Raw genomic sequence first — 23,180 nt, forward strand, 5'->3', positions numbered from 1 at the left:
GTCTCGGTAATCAGGTAATCAGTCAAAAATATTGGTACAACCACGAAGATTATCATCGACGACACGGATTACAAACTGATTGTAACTAACATCAATGAAAATAATGGAATGTCAAACCTCTAGACTTTAATATTCTAGCTGGTGAATCATGAAGAAATACAAGCTATTAATAGAAACTGACATTAACTACTACGTTTAACAAGCTTTTTTCTAGTACACCTTTTTGTTCTGGTTTTTCGTTTTATCAACCAAAATATCAACGGCAGGATGACAATGATTTCAACATAGAAAAAAAGCGGCTTAGCCCACACTGGAAGCAAGTAGTTCAAGCCGATGCATGGAAGGATAGAAGCCTATATAGATAATAGGCTGTAAGCACACCTGAGAAGGTGGATTTGGAACTGTGGGAAGACCAACTTGTGCATTTTAAGTTTACCAGATGATTCTAAATATGTCGCCGGCGTTTCGGGTAGGAGCCGGTACGCCTTGAATTGAAAGGGTTTTTCATAACTGAGCAGCATATGTCGGGAACAAAAACCACGCTATCACATTGATTGCGAGAATCTTTCGGCCAATACATCCCTGAGGCTGTAGGAGGCGAAGGCATTTGTGGTACAGCCCATGACGAGTCTGGCACCTGACCCAAATGCCTGTCATCGTCCAACTCGTCATCAACAGATCTCAAGATTGATGAACTGTCAGAATCTCCATTCTTGCCACCATCAGCCTGGAAGAATCCAGCAAAAATAACCCAGACAGAACTCTTAGATGCATTAGCCAGACAGTTGCTAGCTGAGCTGCAACATTAGTATAATATAACCTAATAAAGAACTCAGTTTGCACGCACATGAATATTTTCGAAACAAGAAGAAAATGGTAGGCATTCGCTCATAGACCAATATAAAACATAGCACAAAACAACTATAAGCGTACCTTAGATGACCCATCGTCCATGTAACCATAGCTTTGATTAAAGTCAGTCAGCCCAAATAAATCATCCATTTGCCATGTCTGTATGCTTCCGGGTGTAGAACCCCCTGCGTATGTTACTTTTGTCAGCTCATTGTTCCCGTCTCCAATATTTGATGGTAGGACCTCATTGACATTGTATCCACCAGTAAATGCCATAGGAGCCCCCCTTCTAGATATAGAATTAGTTTTAGTCTCTGAAGTCTTTTCACTAGAAGGTGATTTGACATCAGAAGACGATGCACCGGGGTCAGTTGTTGTTTCAAGACCAACTTTTACTCCAGTAAGCAGAAATCTTTGATGACCAGATACATAAGGATTTGCTGTATGTATAGCAACATCACATTTTCTGCACAGTAATGCTCGATCTTGCAAACAAAAGAAAAACCCAGATGCTTCCTGCCAAGAAAGATTGATATATCAGAATAGAATGATTGTCACAAGGAATACTTATTCCAAAAAAAAAAAGACAAAGATATGACAACTAAGCTACAAAATCAAACAGTTCGAGACTCCAGCCTACATGTCACAGTAGATATGATAATATTTTGAGAAATGACTATTAACATGCCATGGTAGAAGACGTTGCCACTCTTTCTCGACTTCTATCCAACTTAGCACAAGTCAACAGAAAAACTGGTTTTATAGATAGCTTAATGCAGAATCAGAAAGCTGGTACTAATCAGGAAAAACTTGTATAAAGATGCACAGAAGAAGAGAAGAAAAAAAGGTCTGCAATAATAACACTCTAAGGTTTAAGACCATAAGTTTGTTAACTATGGACAAGCCAAAAAACCCTTCATCAAAGGCACCAGCAAAATGCTAGACAAGCTCCTAGACATCTGACATGGCATAACTTAAAAAAGCTTTCCTGTGAAAGACGTACTTTTAGCCATGAACTGTCATTGTATGAACATATTTATGAACCCCACCCTCCTACATCTTGGTCACAAAGATACCAACTTAAAAAAAAATACATTGGTAATTATGTTTAGCCATGTAAAGCAGTTTTTGCTTGTGAGTTGCTCTTCACCATTCTTTGATTGTTGCTCTCACTACTCATCTTTTGCTTCCCCCGAAGCAACAGCGAAATCAAACTGATTGAAGAATCAAAGATTAAATATACAATTTTACTTTTACACAAATTAAACATTGCATTCAGTCATCCACTCATTTTTATTAAAAAAATGAAGTACAGAGAACGAAAAGGATAGTAAAAAAAATAAAAAATTCAGCAAAATATTGATCGAAGCTAAGAATACTTAAGATCCTAAAATATATAAACTACAAAAGGTTTCCCCAAATTTACTAATAGTATCTCATTTCTCTTATAGATAATCTGATTAAAGCAACTCTGACCAAAACTTCAAATCAAACCCAAATTCTACCTTATCTTAAAATTAGAATGACTTCTAGAATAAACATAATTACTAAAGCCCAGAAGATTTTTTTCTATTTTGAAGGAATACCTGACAAATGTCACATTTAGGAATATGGGAAGAAGAAGAAGAATATAGCGAGACACGCTGATGCTTGCTGGCCAACTTGTTGGCAGCGTGGACTTTCTCGTCACACGCCCAACACAGGGCCGCCTCGTCCGCGCAGCACAGCACCACCGCCTCCGCCGCCTCGCATACGTTGCACTGAATTCTCATCTCACTTCACTTTTTTCTAAAAAAAATCACAAAATTTCAGATATTTTTGTTTCGCTGGCAAGTGGTAAGGGGTTTATTAATGGTTTAAGGCAAGGGGAGGGGAGAGGAGAGGAGAAGCCAAAGGAACCGATTCCTTTTACTACTTTATTATTAATGAATAAAAAAATTGGATTTGGTTGGGATTTTATAAGGGTGGCACAAAGAGGATATTTTGTGAGGCTGTGATTTGAGAAATGTAGACGTGGGTGGTTTCTGGCGTGTCGTTGACGGCCGCCTTTCTGGCTCCGTCGGATCCCTACTAGACCAGTAAACCTTTGAACTGTAAAAAATTTAATTCGATCAAAAAAAATTAAAGATTTTATTTTGATTAACTTAAAATTTGATTTTTGAATTATTCTGATCAAGTTAAATTTTATATATTATTAATTAAATATTAAAATATAATATTAGATACTATATATATTTTTTATCTATATTTAGTTCTTTTAAGGATATATAATTTGGAAATTATTAAAATTTTAAATTTTTAAATAATGGCTTGTGTTTGTTTTATTTTTTTTCTTTTTTCTTAGTTGTCGTTAGCCTGTTTTCTTTTTCATCTTTATGATAGTGACGATCCAATTGTTGGAATTTATTTTTTTCATTTTTTTTACTAAAGTGTATCTTTTTTCGTGTTTTTTAGTTTTAATAATTATGTTTTTATGATACTTCTTATTTAATTTTCTGACACGTTATTCTCTGTTCTTATTGCACGTTTTTTGTTTTATTTTCATTTATTCTTCTTTTTTAGGTTGGATTTGACATCGTCATGACTGATGAAGGTAGCACTTTATTTGTTATCATCATGATATTCACTGTTTTAGACCCTTGAATTGGATTTGGATACACAATTTTGTTCGTGAATAGTATTTACACATCGTTCAATTTTGATTTGCGATTTGTCGATGAACTTTCAATAGTTTCATCTCCTTTTGTAGTTTGTTTGTCGATGCGGTCTAATTTGTTCGTATATACCTTTTATCTAAGTTTATTTGATTAGGCTTTTTCAACATTTTCCTTGTATGGTCCTTGTGATCTTAAGTGACAATTTTTCTCTTGTTTAAAAATATTTTTATTATGTGTTTAGTTTACGATTGTAATTATAAGATTTCATTGTAATTCGAATATTTTTTATTTTTAATAAAGTTAGTGGATTCTATAAAAGAATTAAAAATTAATTAAAACCGACAATCAAACTAAAATATTATCAATTTTAAAATCAAAAGTTTCTTGTGAGAGCTCTTTTAATCTGATCCTTATAATTATATTATATTCAAAATCTTTATAAATTCAAAATTTGTCCAAATAATAAGGGGAACCTTATTTTTTTTAGTTTGAGTACTTTTATTTATATTATATATATACTATGCTATAGTTAGATCTTTAAACAAAAAAATGATTACCGTGGAGTATGTTTAAGAGATTCATTTTGGGTTCAGATAAAATATGATGTATATCATAAGGTTAAATTATATCATACACCACTAAATTTTAGATTTGTATCATTTATACCATTGAACTTTCAATTTTGTCAATTATAGTTAAAATTTGCTTTTTATTTCAATTATACCATTGAATTGTTAAAAACGTTAATAGTCGGATCAAAATGACGTCGTTTTGGTGAGGTGTCTACATCGGCTATTGTCATCCATGTCGGCATTCATCAGCCACGTCATCGTGTCATTAACGATTCAATGGTTCAGTGGTATAATTGACACAAAATTCAAAGTGCAATACTATAACTGACAAAACTGAAAGTTCTTTGGTATAAACAATACGTCTGAATTTCGATGGTATCTGATGTAGTTTTTCTATTTGTTAAGAATCTTACTCATTATTTTTCTATGTGTTAATTGCACTATATATCTCTAATTATGACCTTTATTTCACTATGATCTTTACATTTTTAAATATTATAAATTCAACCCAAATTATATTCATTATAAATTAGTTCCTAAACTTTGAAATATTTTGAATTCATCCTAACATTATGACCCTCATTCTGTATTGATCTCTAAACTTTTGAATGCTCCAATTCCATCCTCAAACTTTTGAATGATTTTGGGGGACATTATTGGAATGTTCAAAAGTTTGAGAATGAATTTGGAACATTTAAAAGTTTTACGATCAATTTAGAAAAAACAGTTATAATTCAAAGATAAGATCGAAACGATTAAAAGTTTAAAGATTAATTTAAAATAACGATCATAGTTTATGAACATACATTCCAATTATAAGTGTTGTTCAATAGTTTTTTTTTTATTCACTCTATTTCTTTGCTTTCCTTGGAAATAAAATATTGGGTATGAATGCATTAAATGGGAGAGGTTGGCAAGAGTTGTGATTTATGAACCTTTTGGTGACAATGTAAAGAAAGTTCCTTAAATTAATATATCACTAATGACCCCTTCACAATTGGATGCCCATTTCTGTCTATACAAAGCTTAATATTTAATTTCATTTGGCGTCCAAGATTTTACTTCTCAACAACCCTAATTTTTATGTCCCTCAAATTAATTTGTTCGATAAGAAAGAGGAAAAGGGATTGTAGAAACTTTAACCCAATATTAATTTAACTTTTGATTGATTCTTTTTGTTGTTAAATTATTCAAGAGAACATAATTTTGTTTTAAATAAATACGTTGATTGCATTAATCATAAAAGACATCACGTAAAATAATGTCATATATTTATTCATGATAGCCATAAATAAAATAAAACGATGATCAATTAGTGACAACCTGATGAGCGTGAATAATTGAGACAACGATATACATAAACAGATCACCCCGAAGTCCCTGAACTCTATACATAGAAGATGAGAACTTGAAGAGTATCCAAAGTGAACGAAAGAAAAATCAATCCTCCCTTAATCATAATCTCATCCGACACGTATACCCGAAAATCAACAAAATGTCATATGCAAACGACCACGCATCAGGAAATTAAGAAGAAGTCCGAGAGAAAAACCTGCATCGGGAATTTGAAAGTACCGATAATTATGATACCCGAGAAATGACCAAAAAGAACATTTTTGAAAATACAATAAAATATAACTGAAATCTAACAAATCAAACAATTATAAACTAAAAAATAAAAGTAAAAGTAATAAATGACAGTGGAATGGCCGGAAAAAATCACCACCACCACGAAGAAAAGTAAAAATTCTAAAGCAATGTGAAACCGCTTATGACCGCGGCAAAAAAAATACAAGTTTTTTTAAATTATACACTTAAATGATTCATATAATTTTTTGTTAATTAAGAAAAAAAATTGAATAATATAAATATTATACGATATAAATCTTATCTGAAAAATGATGATATACTACCATCTTGTTGTAAGAATGATTTCTAGGTCTGTTTTGAATTATGAAATGTAATGGCGAACACTCGATTTAAGAATTAAAAGAAGGGTAAACTACTTCAAATATCATAAGGATCAAATATGTTTGTGTGCACAATTTCCAATTACCTTCGGGTTCGTCAGAATTTACAAACTTCAAAGTTTTGTCTTTGTTGCTTTCTTTTGATGCATGTCTCACATAGTTGATTTGGAGGGTTGATTTTTGACAGTCCTTTCACCATATTTGCCTTCGATGACATCTTTAAACCCGAAAATCCAAGATGTTCATATATCAAATGTCATAACTAAGAATTATCTTTGATTGTCGTCTTTATACACTTGACTTATCCTAATTCGATGTCAACGGTAAAGAGACGATTTCAAGTCATGGCAACTTTAGCAATTAAGTCACCTTCTTTATTTTTTATGGCGAGGGAGTGATTCCTCATCTGAATTTCATATCATTTTTCCAAGAGTTGACCAAGACTGATGATGCTGCTTTTCAAAGCCGATAAGTAATACACATATGAGATGTATTTTTTTCACCATTCTTTTGTGTGATCATAACTTTGCCTTTGCCTTTGCCTTTGACTTCTGCATGCGAGTCATCTCCAAATGTTACTCGGTCATGGATAGTTACATTAAACTTCACGAACAGGTCCTTTCGGCCACACATGTGATTGTTGGCACAATTGTCAATATACCAAATATTTTTCTTAAATTCATTATTTCCTTATGAGTCAGGAAAACACAGGATTTTTCAACGTTTTCTTCTTCAGCTTATGTACATTATTTTTTTTCTTCTTAATTCGGAGTTGATCTACACTCGTAACTAAATTGATCATATTTATTGCAGTTATAACATTGTATATGTGAGTTCCTTGTTGATATTGACCTCAACCTCGAACTCTAAATCATTGTCCACAGCCTGATGTTTGGTTGTTTTCATTTGATTGAATGGTGTCATATGAATGACCACCATGTCTACAAGTTCCTCGCCTACCTCTAAATGTGTCAGGATAACCACCACGGCCTTGTGTGTATTTGTTGCTAGCTTCACTTTCATTTACATTCATCTTGCTTTGCAAAGCTTGTTCTAAATTTTCATAATCTTCATTTTACTTCATCTTCTGCTCATAGGCTTGAAGTGAACCCACAAGCTCGTTAATAGATATCTAGGATAAATCTTTCGATTCTTCGATTGTCACGACCATGTAATCAAAATTTCGTATTAGTGACCACAATTTTTTCCATCACTCTAAATTCATCGAGTGGTTCTCCATTCCTTTTTATTTTGTTTACTACTACACGACTAACATAATCATTTATACTTTTTGTATTTCTCATTTTCAGCATTTCAAATTCAGTTCTAAGCGATTGTAAACGTACTTTTTTCGCTTTCGCGACACCTTGAAGAGATTTTTGCAAAATCTCCCATGCTTGTTTTGCGGTCTTCGCATGTGAGATTTTTTCAAAGGCATATTCATCTATTACTTGAAAAATAAAAAACAACGTCCTTTTATCTTTCTTGTATGATTCTTTTGGTACTCGTTTATCTTCATTAGTTAAAGTTGCCTCTGTTGTCGCATTTTCTGGTTCGACATAACCATCTTCGACAACGTCCCAACAATCCTTGGAACCAAGTAACACCTTCATTTATCTATGCCACCAATTTAATAATATAATGATAAATAATAATAACATCACTCCGAATGCAAAATTCATTGCGGTAAAGTTCCAATAAAGTGATCCATTACCAAATCTTGTGATAATTCTCATTAAAGAATAAAGGCAGCAATTTGTCAGTAATCAACCAATTTATTTACCCAATTAGAGACCAAATTATGCCTTGTTATGGGGCTATTATCTCTTAAATTTATATTATTAAAAGATATATATATATATAATTCTTTTAAATTTAATTTACTTTTTTGAATTTATTATTTTTTACTATTAATTATATTTTGTTCTCTAAAATTAGTATATTAACTCTTTCCTATATTCTTTTATGACGTTTTCCTTTAGGTAATTATAGATGATAATGTTTATTTTAAATAATTTTAATTATTTGATAATGAACACTCGAAGTAAGATACACTCATTTTATGATGTTAAATACTATCGTACTGATAATTTTTATATGATGAAAAGCAAATAAATTGGATAATAAATGAAAATTTGTATACTGTTAATTGTGGGTGCAGATCTATGCATTCAAATTGTAAATTGAATGTTGCAATTAATGCTCAGCTAACATTTGCCCGGAATCCATTGCTTTTCTTTTATATATATTTATTTGAATATTCTAAAATAATTATAAAATATATTTATTTAAAAAAAATTAACTATCGATAATGCACACACCCGCGAACACAGTTGTTTAAATCAATCAATTTTATTTTTATTCATATTATGTATTTTAAAATTAAAATATAACTATACAAAAATATTCCATCAAAGTCAAAGATAGAAGAGCTTTTTCAATGAGTAAAAATTAAATTATAAAATTTTATATTTACATTACCTTACGACTTTAGAAATTTTAAATGGATTAAACTGAAACTTTACCATTTTTAAAGGGTCAAAATGCAATTCTACAATTGCATCATAACTTTATAAATTTGAAGGGAGTAAACTGCAGTTTTACCATTGGCGCCGCCCCTGCGTATATCAAAACTAAGCGCAAACAATAACGAACCTGTTCAACTACTCGGAACTGAAGAATTTAAAAGGAACATTGCGCGCCAAAGTGATATTTTCAATTCGAAGCCTTCACGAAGAAAGAGTGCCAGAGAAAGGAGATTCGTTTTCTTCCAGATGATATTCAGGATTTTTTAAGGTAAATCGAAAATTTCTACGATTTCAATTTTTCCAGGCGTTTTCGATCTCTTATTTCGTTCGCCGTTCTCGTCTCATTTCCGCCATTTTTTTTAAAAAAATCTTAGTTAATCTATTATATGTGAAGTTCTAGTTTTTTAAATCATTCTTATTTGATATTTTAGATCAAGTCGCTAGAGAATCCGTCGTTTTGGAAGGAATTGGTGGTTAACCGCGGATAAAAGGTCGATTATCACTCTGTTTGGTTGCTAAGAAAAATTTAGAAAGACGAATAATAGATAACTCGGAAACCTCGAACAACGTATTTGCATTTTCCGTGTTTGGAGCCTTATGAAGCTAAATCGTCAGGTGATTTGGTTGAGCATCTTAGAAATGTTGGAATCGGGACAAAAAAATTGCTGATAAATTGCAATGCCAAGAAACTTTAGGGCTTCAAATTTTCTTTAACATCTGACGGTTAATTTTCAAGCTTCTGTGATAATTTAATTTCTGGTGCTTTGCTTGCCCAAGTATGAATTTCAAGTTACTAACATACTAGTTGAGTTATTATTTGGCCATCACTTCTGTAGTTGATATTTATATTCCAAAAGGAAACAAATTTTTTGAAGAATTTAAAATTAAAGGAAAACGAAATTTGAAGAAAAAGGTTTTTCTTTGTAAAGGGAAGACTTATTCACCCATTTTTTATATTCCATGGAGTTTTTCTTATTGGGGCAAAACTTTGTTCCTTTCAATTCATGAAACAACAACCTGTAGCAGTGATGACTTGAAACTTTATGGAGGGGCATGTGCTACTAAAGAATTTCGCCCTGATGGTCGCTTATGATATGAAGATAGAGTTTATGATTTGATGAGAAACACAATCAATTGAAATGAGATGCAATGCTTGCTGGCGTGAATTAGAAGGGCGAGCCATTTCCACTATATGTTGTCACCTCTTGTGTATCCTAACTAGTTTAATCGATCTGTTGTTGCAATTGTATACATTTATCTTTTCGTTTCCATTGTTTAAGTAAGAAACAGTTGATGTATTGCAAAGATTCCTTGACAATGTAAATAGGCACGGAAGATGCAAGCAAGATCCTTAGCAATGATGCAGCATGCCCCATCTGTGATCAAGTTCTCTCTAAGTGGTAAGAATTTTTTCTTGTGGTAGTCGATCATTGTCATGCTTTCCGGAATTTTCGTTTTCTAATCCAAGGGAATAGAATTGAATAATGAAAAATATTAGTTATTGTTTATTTGGGAATAGAGGTCCGTCAGAATTTCCCCCCCTTTTCACTAGTTTATTGAGTGCTTACTGATTATAAAGGTGAGGCTGTTAATTTATTATCAAGCATTTGGATTTAGAATTGTTCTCCGTAACTTCTAGTTTTATTTACTTTAATGTTGTATTTTTTATTTCAATTCTACTTACCAAATCTTGGAATTATTATTCTCAGTCTTATGAAACCTGTGGATATCAACCCAAATGACGAATGGATAAATGTAAGCAAATGATTTACTTGGATTATTGGCTATTGCTTACGGCTTGTTCTATTTTTTAAACTATTTCCCTGCTAAAATCTGCACCATGCTATAGTTTTCATTTGCCTTCTGTTTGGAATTTGGGATGCTGCTTTATTTGTCTACTGGTTATTTTGTTCGCTTACATGATGTGTTTACTGCAGATGGCAATGGCCGGAGTCTCTCCACATATATGTATCCTTCATGGTATAGCTTATATGATTTTCCATTTACTTTAGTGTTCCGATAATGTTTTTTTTTGATAATGTTCTTTATGACTGTATCATTGAAAGATTTTGCAACTAAGAGAGAATGGACTCTGATCAACATGAAAAAACCTTTTAGACATGCATTTCCTTAATGAATTTAGCGATGAAGAGTGCATACAAAAGTGTGATGTTTTACATTGGGCAAAAGGAATTAGAAATGCAATACAAGATGAACAAAATTGTGGCTCAGTACCGGCAGAAATGCGAGACAATGGAAGAAAAATTCTCAGAGAAATGGGAACAGGTGCATACTGCATATCAGAAAATGGCCAAGAAGTGTCAGATGATGCAGCAGGAAATTGAGAGTCTAACAAAGGATAAGCAAGAGCTCCAAGAAAAGTTCTCTGAGAAATCAAGGCCAGTCTAAATTCTTTTCTTTGAACTCGTTAATTCTTTTGGCCAAAGCTTATTTTATATCCCAAATTCCAGACAAAAGAGAAAGCTTGATGAAATGTATGATCAACTGAGGTGTGAATACCAGTCACTGAAACGGTCATCTATCCAACCTGCAAGAAATTTCTTTGTGAGAAATGAACCTGATTTATTCTCAAATCCAGTGGCTAACATGATGGATAACAGAGATCCAATTCGAAAGGGTAATCGTGTTCTTTTGTCAACTTATAATATTAAGCCTACTTTGTGTCAAATGCTAAAATAGATCATTCAACAAGCTGAAAAACCTTTTACTAAAAGCCTTTAAACAATTAATATTTTCCATGGTTCCTACTATCGCGATTTCAGTCAAATTTATAGGTCATTTTTTGCTTAATTATTCCCCTCCCCAGTTAACTTATTTGTTGCAGATCGGTCGGTTTTTTCTCCTGGAACTCCAGTGCCTCAAGAGGACGTATGGCCAGCAAGACAGAACAGTTCAAGCTCTGGTCCTTTTGACATATCGAGTGGCTCACCGGCAAAGCAACCAGACATCCCTGTTAGGCGAGGTAGTGGTGCTCAGCCTGCTTTTGGGAATTCTGCTGCTAACCCTTCAATGACTTTGAGGAACCTGATAATATCTCCTATAAAGCGGCCTCAGCTCTCTCGTAACCGCAACAACCTTTTTACTTAATCAAAAAAAAAAGACGTAGGTATGCTCAATTTACTCTGTATTGCTCGTTTACTGAATTTAGGGCTAGATTTTCCATATCGTAGACTCCAAAGTCATGGGCTAAATTAGTCACATTGGAGACCAAGAACAAAAGAATGACTTGAAACAACAGAAAATTGCTTGTCAGTATCACAAATTGAACGAGTTGCATTGTTTTTTTCTTTAATTTCTTTGCCTTCATGCACGATAACTTTGTGTGGATGAAAGTTGCTGCCGACATGAACATAGAAGCAGAATTTGCTGGAAATATAATGATTGAAGTAAACTTCTCCTTTTATGAAATTAACTTCTTGTTTGCAACCAAAAGAGGGGCAACTAATGCACATCTATAAATGTTTCTTTGGGAGCATGGACAAAAAAGAAAAAGAAAAATGAACATTAGTATCCCATTGTCATTGCCAAATACTCTTTTTTTTTTAGAATAGTCAATTCCAGTCCTTGATTGAGCTTGTAAGATGGAGTAGTCTCCCAAATGAAATGTGGTCGTTATTGATTGCAGCATCATATGAGGTCTATTTCAAGCAATTTGTAGTGTTTTGATGAATGCCAAGATCTTTTCTATTTCGGGATTTGTAATGAAATGTGTGGATAGTTTAATGATAGTTTTGTTGAACTGTGAATGGAACAATGTTCTTCCTTTTAGGAGTCTTGTTCCCGACATGAGCAACCTCCGCTTTGGCAAAGAGAGCTGTAACTTCTATGACCACAATATGAGACAAAGACATTCCAAAATATCTTAGGTTGGGGCCACCCATTTGATGGGAAAAAGCGAAAAGGGTTTCTGTCCTTGAAATATCTCCGAGTCATCATGTTAATATACAACTTAGGCGACTGTCAATTTTTTTTTACAAAAAATGACGAGTTTGAAACATAATGAATTGTCGGGTGATTATTTTATAACTTTTAATAGTAGAGGGATTTAACAAAGCAACAACATATAATAGGAGGATCTTTTGTAACTTTTAATAATTGATAGAGTTAATAAAAAAATATCCTATAATCGAGGTATTATTTGTATACTTTACCTCAAAAAAAAGTAAAATTTTAGAGCTTATCAATTAAAAATACAAGTCCTACTGACATCTTTAGATTACAGATTCAGCTCATGCTGAAATATCCTCCACAAATGAGATTCAACAATCAAAGTGCACCATGCTTCTTCCTCTTAAAGGAGACCCGACTTATCACTTCCCTAAAGAGTGTTCGATGCAATAGGAAAAAAAAAGCTACTTCAAAAACCAAAGAATTATGCTCTCGAAAGGGGTGTCATACACAGCTGGAAAGAAATCGGCCAGTAAACGTCGGAAAAAAGCTTGTTCGACTTGTGAATTAAGCTCACATGGCAGGGCGTTTTACTCACGTGAAGAGGCTTTTAAGTTGGGGTACACAATGGAAACATAACCGTATTGCAGGGTAAATGCATACTCTCTTTTGTTCTGTTCTCTTAAAGCTAGACTTACATCTTCACCAATGCTTAATATCTACAAAGCAGAAAAGGGGAGGAAAGAAAAAAGCACTCGAAGTTATCTTTATATTTGCATGATATGCAAGGGCGTAAATGAACCGAGGTTGAATGAAAAAAGATTGTGTTTGTGTTCGTTTCTTTATTTTTGAAGATCTTCATGTTTTATACGTGTCTGTTTAAATTTTTAGTATCATGTTCGTATTTGCTTATTTATTTTTAGAGGTGTTCATATCCGTGTATTTATTATTTGTGAACATATTCATGTGAATATGTTCGTTTATTGTTAGCATACATGTTCATTTATATGTTCAAAAAATGCAGAAATTATGCCACTACTCCTTTATCTCCCTGTGCTTCATAGTTTGAACTCCAAAATTCACTTCTGTTCAATTTAACCCCTATCATCACCAGGATTTTAAATGTAAAAAAATGAGAATTATTTTTATTTTCATTTAATAAACGATCATTTAATAAACGAACATTCTGTTCATAATCGTTTATTTAGCTTAATAAACGGACGTTACAGAAACAGTTCACGAATAATCCATTAAACGCTTTATTCATTTACACCCCTAATAATATAGACTCTACATACAGATGCTACAAATATTCAACATCAAACTACCTCCAAAATGTCTAACAGAATCGGCCAAACTTTGCCAGTTCAACCAATTGACATTCACACTTATCTATTACTCAAAGACTGCAGGTCTTTAACTCAGCACCACATGTTCACATACAGATTTCATATAAAGCAACGCTCTAAACTAGTCGTTGGATATTTGTGGCCTTTCAAAGATACGAAGATTTGAATTATCTACAGATGAAAATGAAAGATTGGTCCCTGCGCGTCTCTTTTGTATTTACAAGAGCTGTTATTTAGTTATGGATTCAAAAATGTCAATGTCTTTCGGATGAGCATTTGCCAGCTCTTTCCATGAGATTTATGATGACAGATGTGGCAAGACAACTTGCAAAATTGGGGCCTTGGAAGATATTTCTATGGCATCCCCACTTTGGATAGGATAGAAAACATGAGAGCCGTCGAAATATACAAAACCCTCTTTAGAAAACCATGCAGCATCCATAGACTGATCCGACTTGATTAAACCGTGCATCAAGCTAGAATTGGCTGCTCCGGGTGAAATAGGCTCTCTTACCATGTATTGGAGATCCCTGGACAAAATAGGCATTGCAAATCCTCCTGCTGAGAGCATCGCAGCCGTTGATCCTGCTGCAGTCGAGATTCTGAGACCACTTGATCGGCAGTTCACTAATGGCGAACATGTCTGGTCAATCCCTCTAATTCTGCCAATATGAACAGAGAATATTTTAAAGCCTGCATCATTATGTAATGCTTACTTATCTGTTATAATTCCTTACTTGAATGAGAACCGGGAAACTGTTGCAGGACAAGGGTGTGCAATCAATATATCATTAAGAGCATATGCAGGCAGAGCTTTAGAATTTACGGATACTGATATCCTTGACAACTCAGAAGGAACTGTTTGACCCTCTAGAAAGCCATCTAGCACCTGAAAGAAATGTCAGATATAAAAAATCACATCAACAAGCTTCAATGTAGAAGAGAACAGTAAGCCTTTTGCTATATATAACATATGAAAGAACCAAGCTGTTGAATTCTAGTGAAAATAAATAATGCTTAAAATCAGCTTAGGCAAGTAGGTTATAGAACCTCTAGCTTTTTACTAAACTGTCAAGTTTTAAGTAAAAAGCTTATTCTCTAACTTAAATAAACATAAAACTTACTCCTTTTCAGACATCAACTGACATGTAACACCCCGAAAAAAAAAATCACTAGAGAATTCTTTCCTTCTGCAATATCTCCAAATAATGTTAATTTCCTTCTTTAACACTTTATGTGTGTGTGTATCCTTACTTGCTCGAAATTTTTTACGGTTGCTGCACATAAATAGCCAGTGCTTCTAGTAGCATCAAACTCATTGCTGAACTTTTCAACCTGCAAAAAGGAATTAAAAAATAAATAAGTGGCATATCCAACCAAGATGTATGCAATATAAATGATTGTCCACATCATCAAAAGAATTTTAAAATTGGCAAAAAGCACCAAATTGAATGCTTGGCTAGAGAAATGAACTAACCTCTTCAGCTTGTGTAGGATCAGAATTTACTCCTAGAACTGGAATTGAGTCATCCAAGAAATGACTGGCCTGCAAAAGAGTTCCGTCACCACCAACTGTAACAACCAAATCGACATTATGAATTGGTTGTGATAAGTTGTTACGAAATATGGGTTTCCAGTCAATTGTCTTCTGCCGTAAAATTTTCTGACAAATGTTTATGGCCTCTTTGTGCACCTTACACCTATTATCAATATAATGGAAAATCTGTGACCATATAAAGAGAAAATTTCAGTCCAACCAATAAATTAGTTCTAGTGGAAGGATAGATAGAGGATGAAGTAAACAAAACAACAATCATAGCAAGTGTTCTAATGCCATATGAGCATAGGATCTAAGACAAATGGTCACAACCTAACAAGAAATAACACAATACAGGGCCGTGTATGTGCCACAATAATGTCAAGGTACACTGTACACACAGAGGTAAGCATGTTCTATGCGTGAGGCCTCCAAATTTGCTCTTTAAAACTAGTAATCACAATTACGTTTGGATTTGTATTTCCTACATTTTTTTTCATCATCAATTTAGGTGAAAGCGAGTAATCTGATCATATGCTTACAGCTTCGGGTTCAGTAATTTTAACACAAAAGCTAGGCATTGTGATTAAAAACACTTGATAGGCTACCAAATTATTGGGAAACTAATACAAAATAATAATAACAATAATAATAAAAGCTTGATACTTAATAGTCAATATTAATATACAGCATAAGGCAAAACAACCCACGTTATATTCCTAGAAATCCACCCTACAAATCTTTGTGGAACTGAAACAAGCAATAAACATACAATCCTAATTCATTCTCATAAACATATTAGTAGCTACTAAAACATGGAAATAACCACTCAGGTTTAGCCTTTCATCAAACAGAAAAAAAAATCTTTAACATGAAGGTTATGGCTCAAAAGAAGCCAAAAACAGATAGCGAAATGAATGCAAGAAAAGAAATAAGGTAAACCCAACAGGAGGAAAATAATAAATATGACGTTTTATTTGAAATTTCATCAAACACCAGGAATGCTAATGTAAAATACACAAGAACAATGCAGGTACGTTGACGGGGTTTACTGAAGGTTCAGTTTCTCATTTATAATATATACCCGGGGATTGGTGAAGCGAGAAACAGCGTTTGATTGAGTAACTTGGTAGACGTCAAATGGCTTCATGAGCAATAAAAGCTTTCTTCTCGCCATTTTTTCCCCTTCTCTGTCAAAGAAAGTTTTGCTGTATTGCCCGGTGGAAAAGTGTATAAAGCAAACAAGGCAGGCGTCTAAGGCTCGCGAGTTAGCCCAAGCCTGCAAACCCAACCCTATATTTTGGCGGGCTTGAGAGCTGGATTTGAGTAACTGTTCGAATTAATTCGACCGCTTTGGTAAATTATGTGTTTAGTGCTTAAACTATTAGTTTTAGTCCGTTTTAATAGCTAGACTTTTAATTTTTTTAAAATCATATCTAATGTTTAATTTTATTTCATTTTAGTACCCAAAGTTAAAAACTTAACGAAATGTTGTAGCACTTTTTTATGGGTAAACTACTTCATTCATCCCTTAACTATCTACTCACTACTATTTTGGTCATTGGAGTTTAATTTTTTAATTTAATTATTTAACTTTAAAATTACTTCTAATTTAATCACTATGACTTTCAAATTTAATTTTTTATTTTAATTATATATTAATAAAATAATAAAAAATATCATGTCACAAAATATTATTAATAAAATAAATTAGAGTTATTAAAACATGAGCAATTTGAAAGTTTAGTATTTAAATTGAAAATTTTTAAACTTTAATGATAAAAATAGTAGTGAGAAGATAGTTAAGGGATGAATCGAGTGGTTAATTAGTGAAAACAGGTTACCATGTTCGAATTTGGTGAAACTGACCTAAAAACAGACTCATAACGTCAAAAAACATAAAATATGACTTTTCAAAAATTTTAACTTTTCGGTCAAAGTCAATAGTCAATGATTGGTCAAAGTCAATGGTTAACGGTCAACTATTTGACTTGGTCAAAGTCAACGAGTTGACTTAGTGACTGAGTCTGTCAGGCAGGTCGGACGAGTCGGGTCAACTAGGGATGGCAAACGGGTATAATTTCGTGGATTCTGCACCGTACCCGCTCCAATTGAGGCGGGGATCGGTATAATTTTAGTGGGTAGTGGGCGGGTGTGGATTTAGAAAGTGGTACCCGTCGCGGGTAGTGGGCGGGTGATGGGTTTGAAACCTTACCCGCCCCACATCCGCCCCCACTAAATACCCATTAAATTTTGGACCATTATAAATTTAGGTATAATTTTAGGGTTTGTCATTTATGTGTGTCAAAGAACAAAAATATTATGTATTTGTCATTTATGTTTCTAGGCTTTAATATGTCTTTTATTATGGTGTTTTATATACTTTAAGATCTATGTTAACACTTAACTCAGATAATTCTTGGTTTATTTTATTATGTTTCTTAATGGATGTGTTTGTTTTATGTTTGTTGCTTATGTATAACTTATGGTTGCTTATGTATAACTTAAGGTTACTGTTAGGCGAGTCTAGCCGGGTACGTCTCCAGTTGGGTAGTGGGTGTGGGGATGGATTTGAGAATATACCCGTGTGGGCGGGTGTGGATTTGAAAAATTTTACCCATCATGGGTGGTGGGCGGGTGGTGGATTTGAAAATGTTTGGTGGATATGGGGATGGGCTGACTATTTTCCATACCTAGGGTCAAGCGGGTCGGGTTGACCGATTCTGGAAATTTTCTTGGGCCAAAACAAGCCCCACGCGCACTATCTACGCGTGCGATGGCGACGGAGCCAGTTTTGATCGGCTGATTACTCCCTGCTTCAACAATCACCAATATCAACCCCAGTCAACATAAAAAAATCATCTAAAACCAATTAAAAATAATTAAGGGAGCGATTGGAGTTCATCACCAACGACGACTAGAGAAAATCACATTGACCAGAGACATCGCTGACTGGGTTATGACCGCGACGGAATGGGAAGTTCGATGGGAAGGGCGGTGAGACTAGTCGGCGATGGAGGTGATCGAAAATGTCAAAAATCGGGGTGATAGTTTTGGGTTCAATCGCAGCTTGTAAACGCTCGATCCCGATGAACGACGGCTGATACGGGGACGATAATGGTCGAGGTGGGACCCCGGTTCGTTGGTGGTGAAGACGCACACTGGCGACGGCGAGATGGTGGATAATCGGCGTTAAAAGGCGGTGAGACTAGGTGGGGGGAAAATTAGGGATTTGATAAATTTGGGAATTTTGGTTCTTACCTTACAGTGAAAACCAGGTTTATTTTTCACCCAAAATAGAAAATGGTCAAATTCAGGACTAGGTCCCTCAATTTCCTGCATTTTTTAAAGATGTTCATAATTTTCAGAAACTCATAATTTGACACGTAATTTGGGGTGTTACAATACTCATTGTTTTTGTCTTGTTTGAGCTATATCATGCTTGGAAAATTGAAACATTTTCATTGCATAAATAATACTCGAATGCTTTTTACTAAGCAGTAATGCCTAGATTAAAGTAAGTGTTGTTCATAGAGGACTTTGAACTCTCTTGGAAGTTGAAATAGCTGTCGTTCAGGTAATTGCGTCGGGTTTTGTCTATTTCTATGTAGTTCTTTACTCGGTGTGTGACTTCAACTCTATGTATATTAAGTGTTTAATTTTTGTTGGTAACTGCTCTGTAGTATACACCTGCTATTGATATTTGGAGCATCGGTTGCATCTTTGCTGAGGTATTGGCAGGGAAGCCCCTGTTGGGGAAATCGGGTTATTTTCCACACAAACGTAGTTTCAAAATTGACCTAAAATTTCAAGATCAAAACCACCAAAGGTTGCACAGCGGTTAAACCTGTCAAACTATTGAATATTGAAACACAATGGAAAAAACTGAATAAAAACAATAAAGGAGAGAACACACCAAATTTACGAGGTTCGACGAGAATATCGTCTACTCCTCGGGCACCACACCGGATGATAACTTCACTTTATCGCCAATATTACAACAAATGGAATTCTTTAGAATTCCCAAAGTGGGAGAATGAAGAATACAAGAGGAAGAGAGAACTTGTTTTTTGGGATGATTTTTAATGAAATACTTAGGCCTGTTTATAGTTGAGTTTTAAGGACTAAACTTTTAAATAGCCTAATATTTTAGGGATTAAACATGAAAAATAAGTAGGCCACCTACCAAAGAATTTTCTAATGTGTACAAGTTAGCCACCAAATATGAAATTCTCATATTCAAAGTTTGGCCACCAACCAAGATGAAATTTCCAATAAGTTGGCCACCAACCAAGATGAAATTTCCAACTTGTCAACTTAATTTCAAGCCAAATCTAACAAATCTCCACCTTGGCTTAAAATTACCAAGCCTACTCAACTTCTTCAACTCCCCAAATTTGTAGTGCCTCTAATTGCGCTCACAGGCGCCACACACCCGAAGGTTTTCATACTTTCAGGATGTTAATCAAGTTCAAACAATGATTGAACTTGATTACTGTTACCACCTTGGTCATCATATATGCAGGATTTTCTGATGTCGTAATTTTTTGAAGTAGAATCTTTCATTCTTCAAAGATCTCCCGCACAAAGTGATACCTCACGTCGATATGCTTAGTCCTTGAATGGTAGACTTGATTTTTCGCTAAGTGAATAACACTCTGACTGTCACAATAGAGACTAATGTGACTTTGAATAACTCCTAAGTCTTCCATAAACCCGTTAAGCCAAATTGCTTCCTTTACAGCCTCTGTAGTAGACAAGGCCACCGTAGATTGCAATGTAGACTTCCAACTTACTGGGGCTTTAGCAAGAGTAAACAAATACCCAGTAGTTGATTGACGCTTATCCAAATCACCAGCATAATCAGAATCAGCATATTCAACCACGCACTGACCAAGTGCTTCATCATGTTCAAAAACTAAACCAACATCCACGGTTTGTTGGAGATATCGTAGAATCCATTTCACAGCTTGCCAACGTCCTTCTCCAGGATCATGCATGTACCTGCTCATAACTCCAACTGCTTGTGAAATGTCAGGACCCGTACACACCATTGCATACATCAAGCTCCCAACTGCATTAGCATATGGAACTTTTGCCATATATTATCGTTCTTTGTTAGTTTTAGGAGATAATTGAGAACTAAGTTTCAAATGAGAAGCCAGTGGGATACTTACATGTTTGGTATTTTCATTCATGCCAAAACATTGTAATACTTTTCTCAGATACTGCTTCTGTGTTAAACAAAGCTTCATTCTCTGTCTATCTCTGCTTATCTCCATACCAAGAATCTTCTTGGCCTCTCCTAGATCTTTCATCTCAAACTCTTGATTCAACTGAGCCTTTTATTTGTCTATCTCCTTTTGACTCTTCGAAGCGATCAATATATCGTCAACGTACAAGAGAAGATAAATGAAAGATCCATCTTTGAGCTTTTGCAAATATACACAATGATCATATTTGCTTCTAGTGTACTTTTGCCTCCTCATAAAGCTATCAAATCGCTTGTACCACTGCCTCAGAGATTGCTTCAATCCATATAGCGATTTGTTCAGCTTATAAACCCATTTCTAACAACCACCATCTTTGTATCCTTCTGGCTGAGTCATATAGATCTCCTCTTCTAAATCACCGTGCAAGAAAGTCGTCTTTACATCAAGTTGAGCTAGCTCCAAATTCAACTGTGCTACCAAGGCCAACAATATTATAATGGAGGAATGTTTCACAACAGGGGAAAATACTTCATTGTAGTCGATTCCCTCCTTTTGAGCGTAGCCTTTAGCTACCAACCGTGCCTTGTAGCGAACATCTTTCTTGCTATGAGATCTATCTTTCTTTGCAAATACCCACTTGCATCCAATTGCTCTTTTACCTTTCGGTAATTGAGCCAGTTTCCAAGTGTTGTTCTTTTGGAGAGATTGTATTTCTTCATCCATGACACTTTTCCACTTATCACTTTCCAAGTTTTGTATTGCTTCTTGGTAAGTGATAGGGATATCATCATCAACAACTGGAAGAGCATAGGCCACCATATCAACAAATCGAGCAGGTCTACGAATTTCTCTTTTTGGCCTTGTAACTGCAAGTGGTTTTGGTGTCTCCAATGGTTCTTGGGTTTGGACCTCTTCATCTTCTGATTCTTCTATTGGAGTTGAAGAATCAACTGCATCAACTTCTGGGATCATCGTCTGCTGAAACTCCACCTGTTTTGGAATATGCTCCACCTGCTGCGGAGTACTACTTGTCTGGACAACTTCATTTGTTACCTTCTTTATTAGGGCAGATTCATCAAAGGTAACATCTCTGCTACAAATTATCTTCTTGGTGTCTAAACATCAAAGGCAGAATCCCTTCACTCCATGGGTGATTCCCATAAAGAAAGCCTTCTTTGCTCTCGGATCAAGCTTGGATTCCTTCACATGATAATAAACAGTGGATCCAAATAAATGTAAAGAATCATAATCAGTAGCAGATTTTCCAGACCATACCTCCAATGGTGTTTTTCCTCCTATCACTGATGACGGCAGACGATTGATGAGATGGCCAGCTTTGTCACAGCCTCAGCCCAAAATGCCTTGCCTAACCCAACATTAGACAACATACATCGAACTTTCTCCAATAGTGTTCGATTCATACGCTCTGCCACCCCATTTTGTTGTGGTGTATTTCTAACAGTGAAGTGTCGAACAATACCATACTCATGGAAAACGTCAAAGAATGGGTCACTTTTATATTCCCCTCCATTGTCCGTCCAAAGACGTTTGATCTTTCTACCAATCTGGTTCTCGATCATATTTTTCCATTTCAGGAAAATTCAAAGCACTTCATCTTTAGACTTCATCGGATACACCCAAACTCTTATGGAAAAGTCATCTACAAAAGTTACAAAATAATGGTTTCCTCCCAAAGACGATGTCTTTGAAAGACCCCATACATCTGAGTGAATATAATCCATAATACCTTTTGTATTATGTATAGTGGTGTCAAACTTCACTCTCTTCTGCTTTCCCATAACACAATGCTAGCAAAAGTTTAATTTGCAAGCCTTTATACCTTTCAACAATCCTTTCTTTGCCAGAATTTGCAAGGATTTCTCTCCAGCATGTCCCAACCGCATATGCCACAACTGGGTTGCGTCCAAATCATCACATCCGGAAGCTGTTGCAACTGCTCCAATAATTGTACCACCTTGATAGTAATACAAATTATTTTTCCTAATACCCTTTATCATCACAAGTGCGCCATATGTGACTTTTAAAACTCCATCTCTCATAGTGACTACTGAGCCTTTGGATTCCAAGTGTCATGGACTTAATCGCTCAATAATCCTCGTACGGCCTTAGCTCATTTTCGCCCCTCGCGATAGCTAAGTCAGCCTCACTCGAACTCATGCTAGTGAAAGGATTGACAAGGAGACAAAGAATAAAGGAAAGAACTTAGAGAGAAAGCTTGTTGAATGCTTGAATGCTTACAACTCTTGGATGATTTACAAATGAGGATTCTACACCTATTTATAGCATCCCACCTCTTCAATGGACGGTGGAGATTGATTTGATCCTACGGTAGGGAGAGATTCTCTAGAATTCTCCATTATTTCCTACCTAACATGGAAGACTCTAGAATGCTTCTAGAATATATACAAGTCTTGAGTGTTCTAGAATAATCTACACTATTCTATCAACCTCTAAGACCAAATGTGGCCCAACATAGCCCAAAGTGTGGGAAAAAGCCCAAGTTCGTGACATTCTCCCCCACCTATTCTGGCGTCGTCCTCGTCGCCTCGTACGTTTTGAGATGTTCTTCGAA

General features: G+C 34.8%; 3 protein-coding genes across 4 annotated transcripts; 1 reads left to right on the forward strand and 2 right to left on the reverse strand.

The window, feature by feature from the left end:
- Positions 1-166: 166 nt before the first annotated feature.
- LOC120159047 (B-box zinc finger protein 22-like) lies at positions 167-2,772 on the reverse strand. Its single transcript, XM_039169723.1, has 3 exons — positions 2,439-2,772; positions 934-1,368; positions 167-727 (listed from the first exon to the last, which is right to left on the reverse strand). The coding sequence occupies exons 1-3, from the start codon at positions 2,622-2,624 to the stop codon at positions 446-448; spliced, it is 903 nt and encodes a 300-aa protein (XP_039025654.1). The 5' UTR covers positions 2,625-2,772; the 3' UTR covers positions 167-445.
- A 6,824-nt stretch (positions 2,773-9,596) lies between these two features.
- LOC120159076 (E3 ubiquitin-protein ligase CCNB1IP1 homolog) lies at positions 9,597-11,687 on the forward strand. 2 transcript variants are annotated; one of them, XM_039169744.1, is made up of 7 exons: positions 9,597-9,788; positions 9,907-9,979; positions 10,289-10,334; positions 10,517-10,547; positions 10,723-10,978; positions 11,051-11,217; positions 11,425-11,687. In XM_039169744.1, exons 1-7 carry the CDS (start codon positions 9,719-9,721, stop codon positions 11,685-11,687), a joined length of 906 nt encoding a protein of 301 aa, XP_039025675.1. In that variant the 5' UTR covers positions 9,597-9,718. The 2 variants fall into 2 exon arrangements, with proteins under 2 accessions (XP_039025675.1, XP_039025676.1); XM_039169745.1 differs by having other exon boundaries at positions 11,455-11,687.
- A 2,307-nt stretch (positions 11,688-13,994) lies between these two features.
- LOC120159077 (NADH kinase-like) lies at positions 13,995-16,569 on the reverse strand. The gene is made up of 5 exons (XM_039169746.1): positions 16,459-16,569; positions 15,315-15,560; positions 15,092-15,172; positions 14,575-14,726; positions 13,995-14,499 (listed from the first exon to the last, which is right to left on the reverse strand). The coding sequence occupies exons 1-5, from the start codon at positions 16,549-16,551 to the stop codon at positions 14,136-14,138; spliced, it is 936 nt and encodes a 311-aa protein (XP_039025677.1). The 5' UTR covers positions 16,552-16,569; the 3' UTR covers positions 13,995-14,135.
- Positions 16,570-23,180: the final 6,611 nt, after the last annotated feature.

Source organism: Hibiscus syriacus, unplaced genomic scaffold, assembly GCF_006381635.1.
Source record: "Hibiscus syriacus cultivar Baekdansim isolate YM2019G1 unplaced genomic scaffold, ASM638163v2 tig00111342_pilon, whole genome shotgun sequence".
NCBI classification, from domain to species: domain Eukaryota; kingdom Viridiplantae; phylum Streptophyta; class Magnoliopsida; order Malvales; family Malvaceae; genus Hibiscus; species Hibiscus syriacus.

What these genes read in the sequence shown, in the direction of transcription:
- LOC120159047 (XM_039169723.1), bottom strand. Translation starts at nt 2,624, where the DNA reads ATGAGAATTCAGTGCAACGTATGCGAGGCGGCGGAGGCGGTGGTGCTG. An exon ending in CTAAATGTGACATTTGTCAG is followed by an intron (nt 1,369 to 2,438) that starts GTATTCCTTCAA and finishes CTTTCTTGGCAG; the next exon opens with GAAGCATCTGGGTTTTTCTT. An exon ending in TGGACGATGGGTCATCTAAG is followed by an intron (nt 728 to 933) that starts GTACGCTTATAG and finishes GGATTCTTCCAG; the next exon opens with GCTGATGGTGGCAAGAATGG.
- LOC120159076 (XM_039169744.1), top strand. Translation starts at nt 9,719, where the DNA reads ATGAGATGCAATGCTTGCTGGCGTGAATTAGAAGGGCGAGCCATTTCC. An exon ending in AAGTTCTCTGAGAAATCAAG is followed by an intron (nt 10,979 to 11,050) that starts GCCAGTCTAAAT and finishes CCCAAATTCCAG; the next exon opens with ACAAAAGAGAAAGCTTGATG. An exon ending in CAGAGATCCAATTCGAAAGG is followed by an intron (nt 11,218 to 11,424) that starts GTAATCGTGTTC and finishes TATTTGTTGCAG; the next exon opens with ATCGGTCGGTTTTTTCTCCT.
- LOC120159077 (XM_039169746.1), bottom strand. Translation starts at nt 16,551, where the DNA reads ATGGCGAGAAGAAAGCTTTTATTGCTCATGAAGCCATTTGACGTCTAC. An exon ending in ATCCTACACAAGCTGAAGAG is followed by an intron (nt 15,173 to 15,314) that starts GTTAGTTCATTT and finishes TCCTTTTTGCAG; the next exon opens with GTTGAAAAGTTCAGCAATGA. An exon ending in GTTTCCCGGTTCTCATTCAA is followed by an intron (nt 14,500 to 14,574) that starts GTAAGGAATTAT and finishes TCATATTGGCAG; the next exon opens with AATTAGAGGGATTGACCAGA.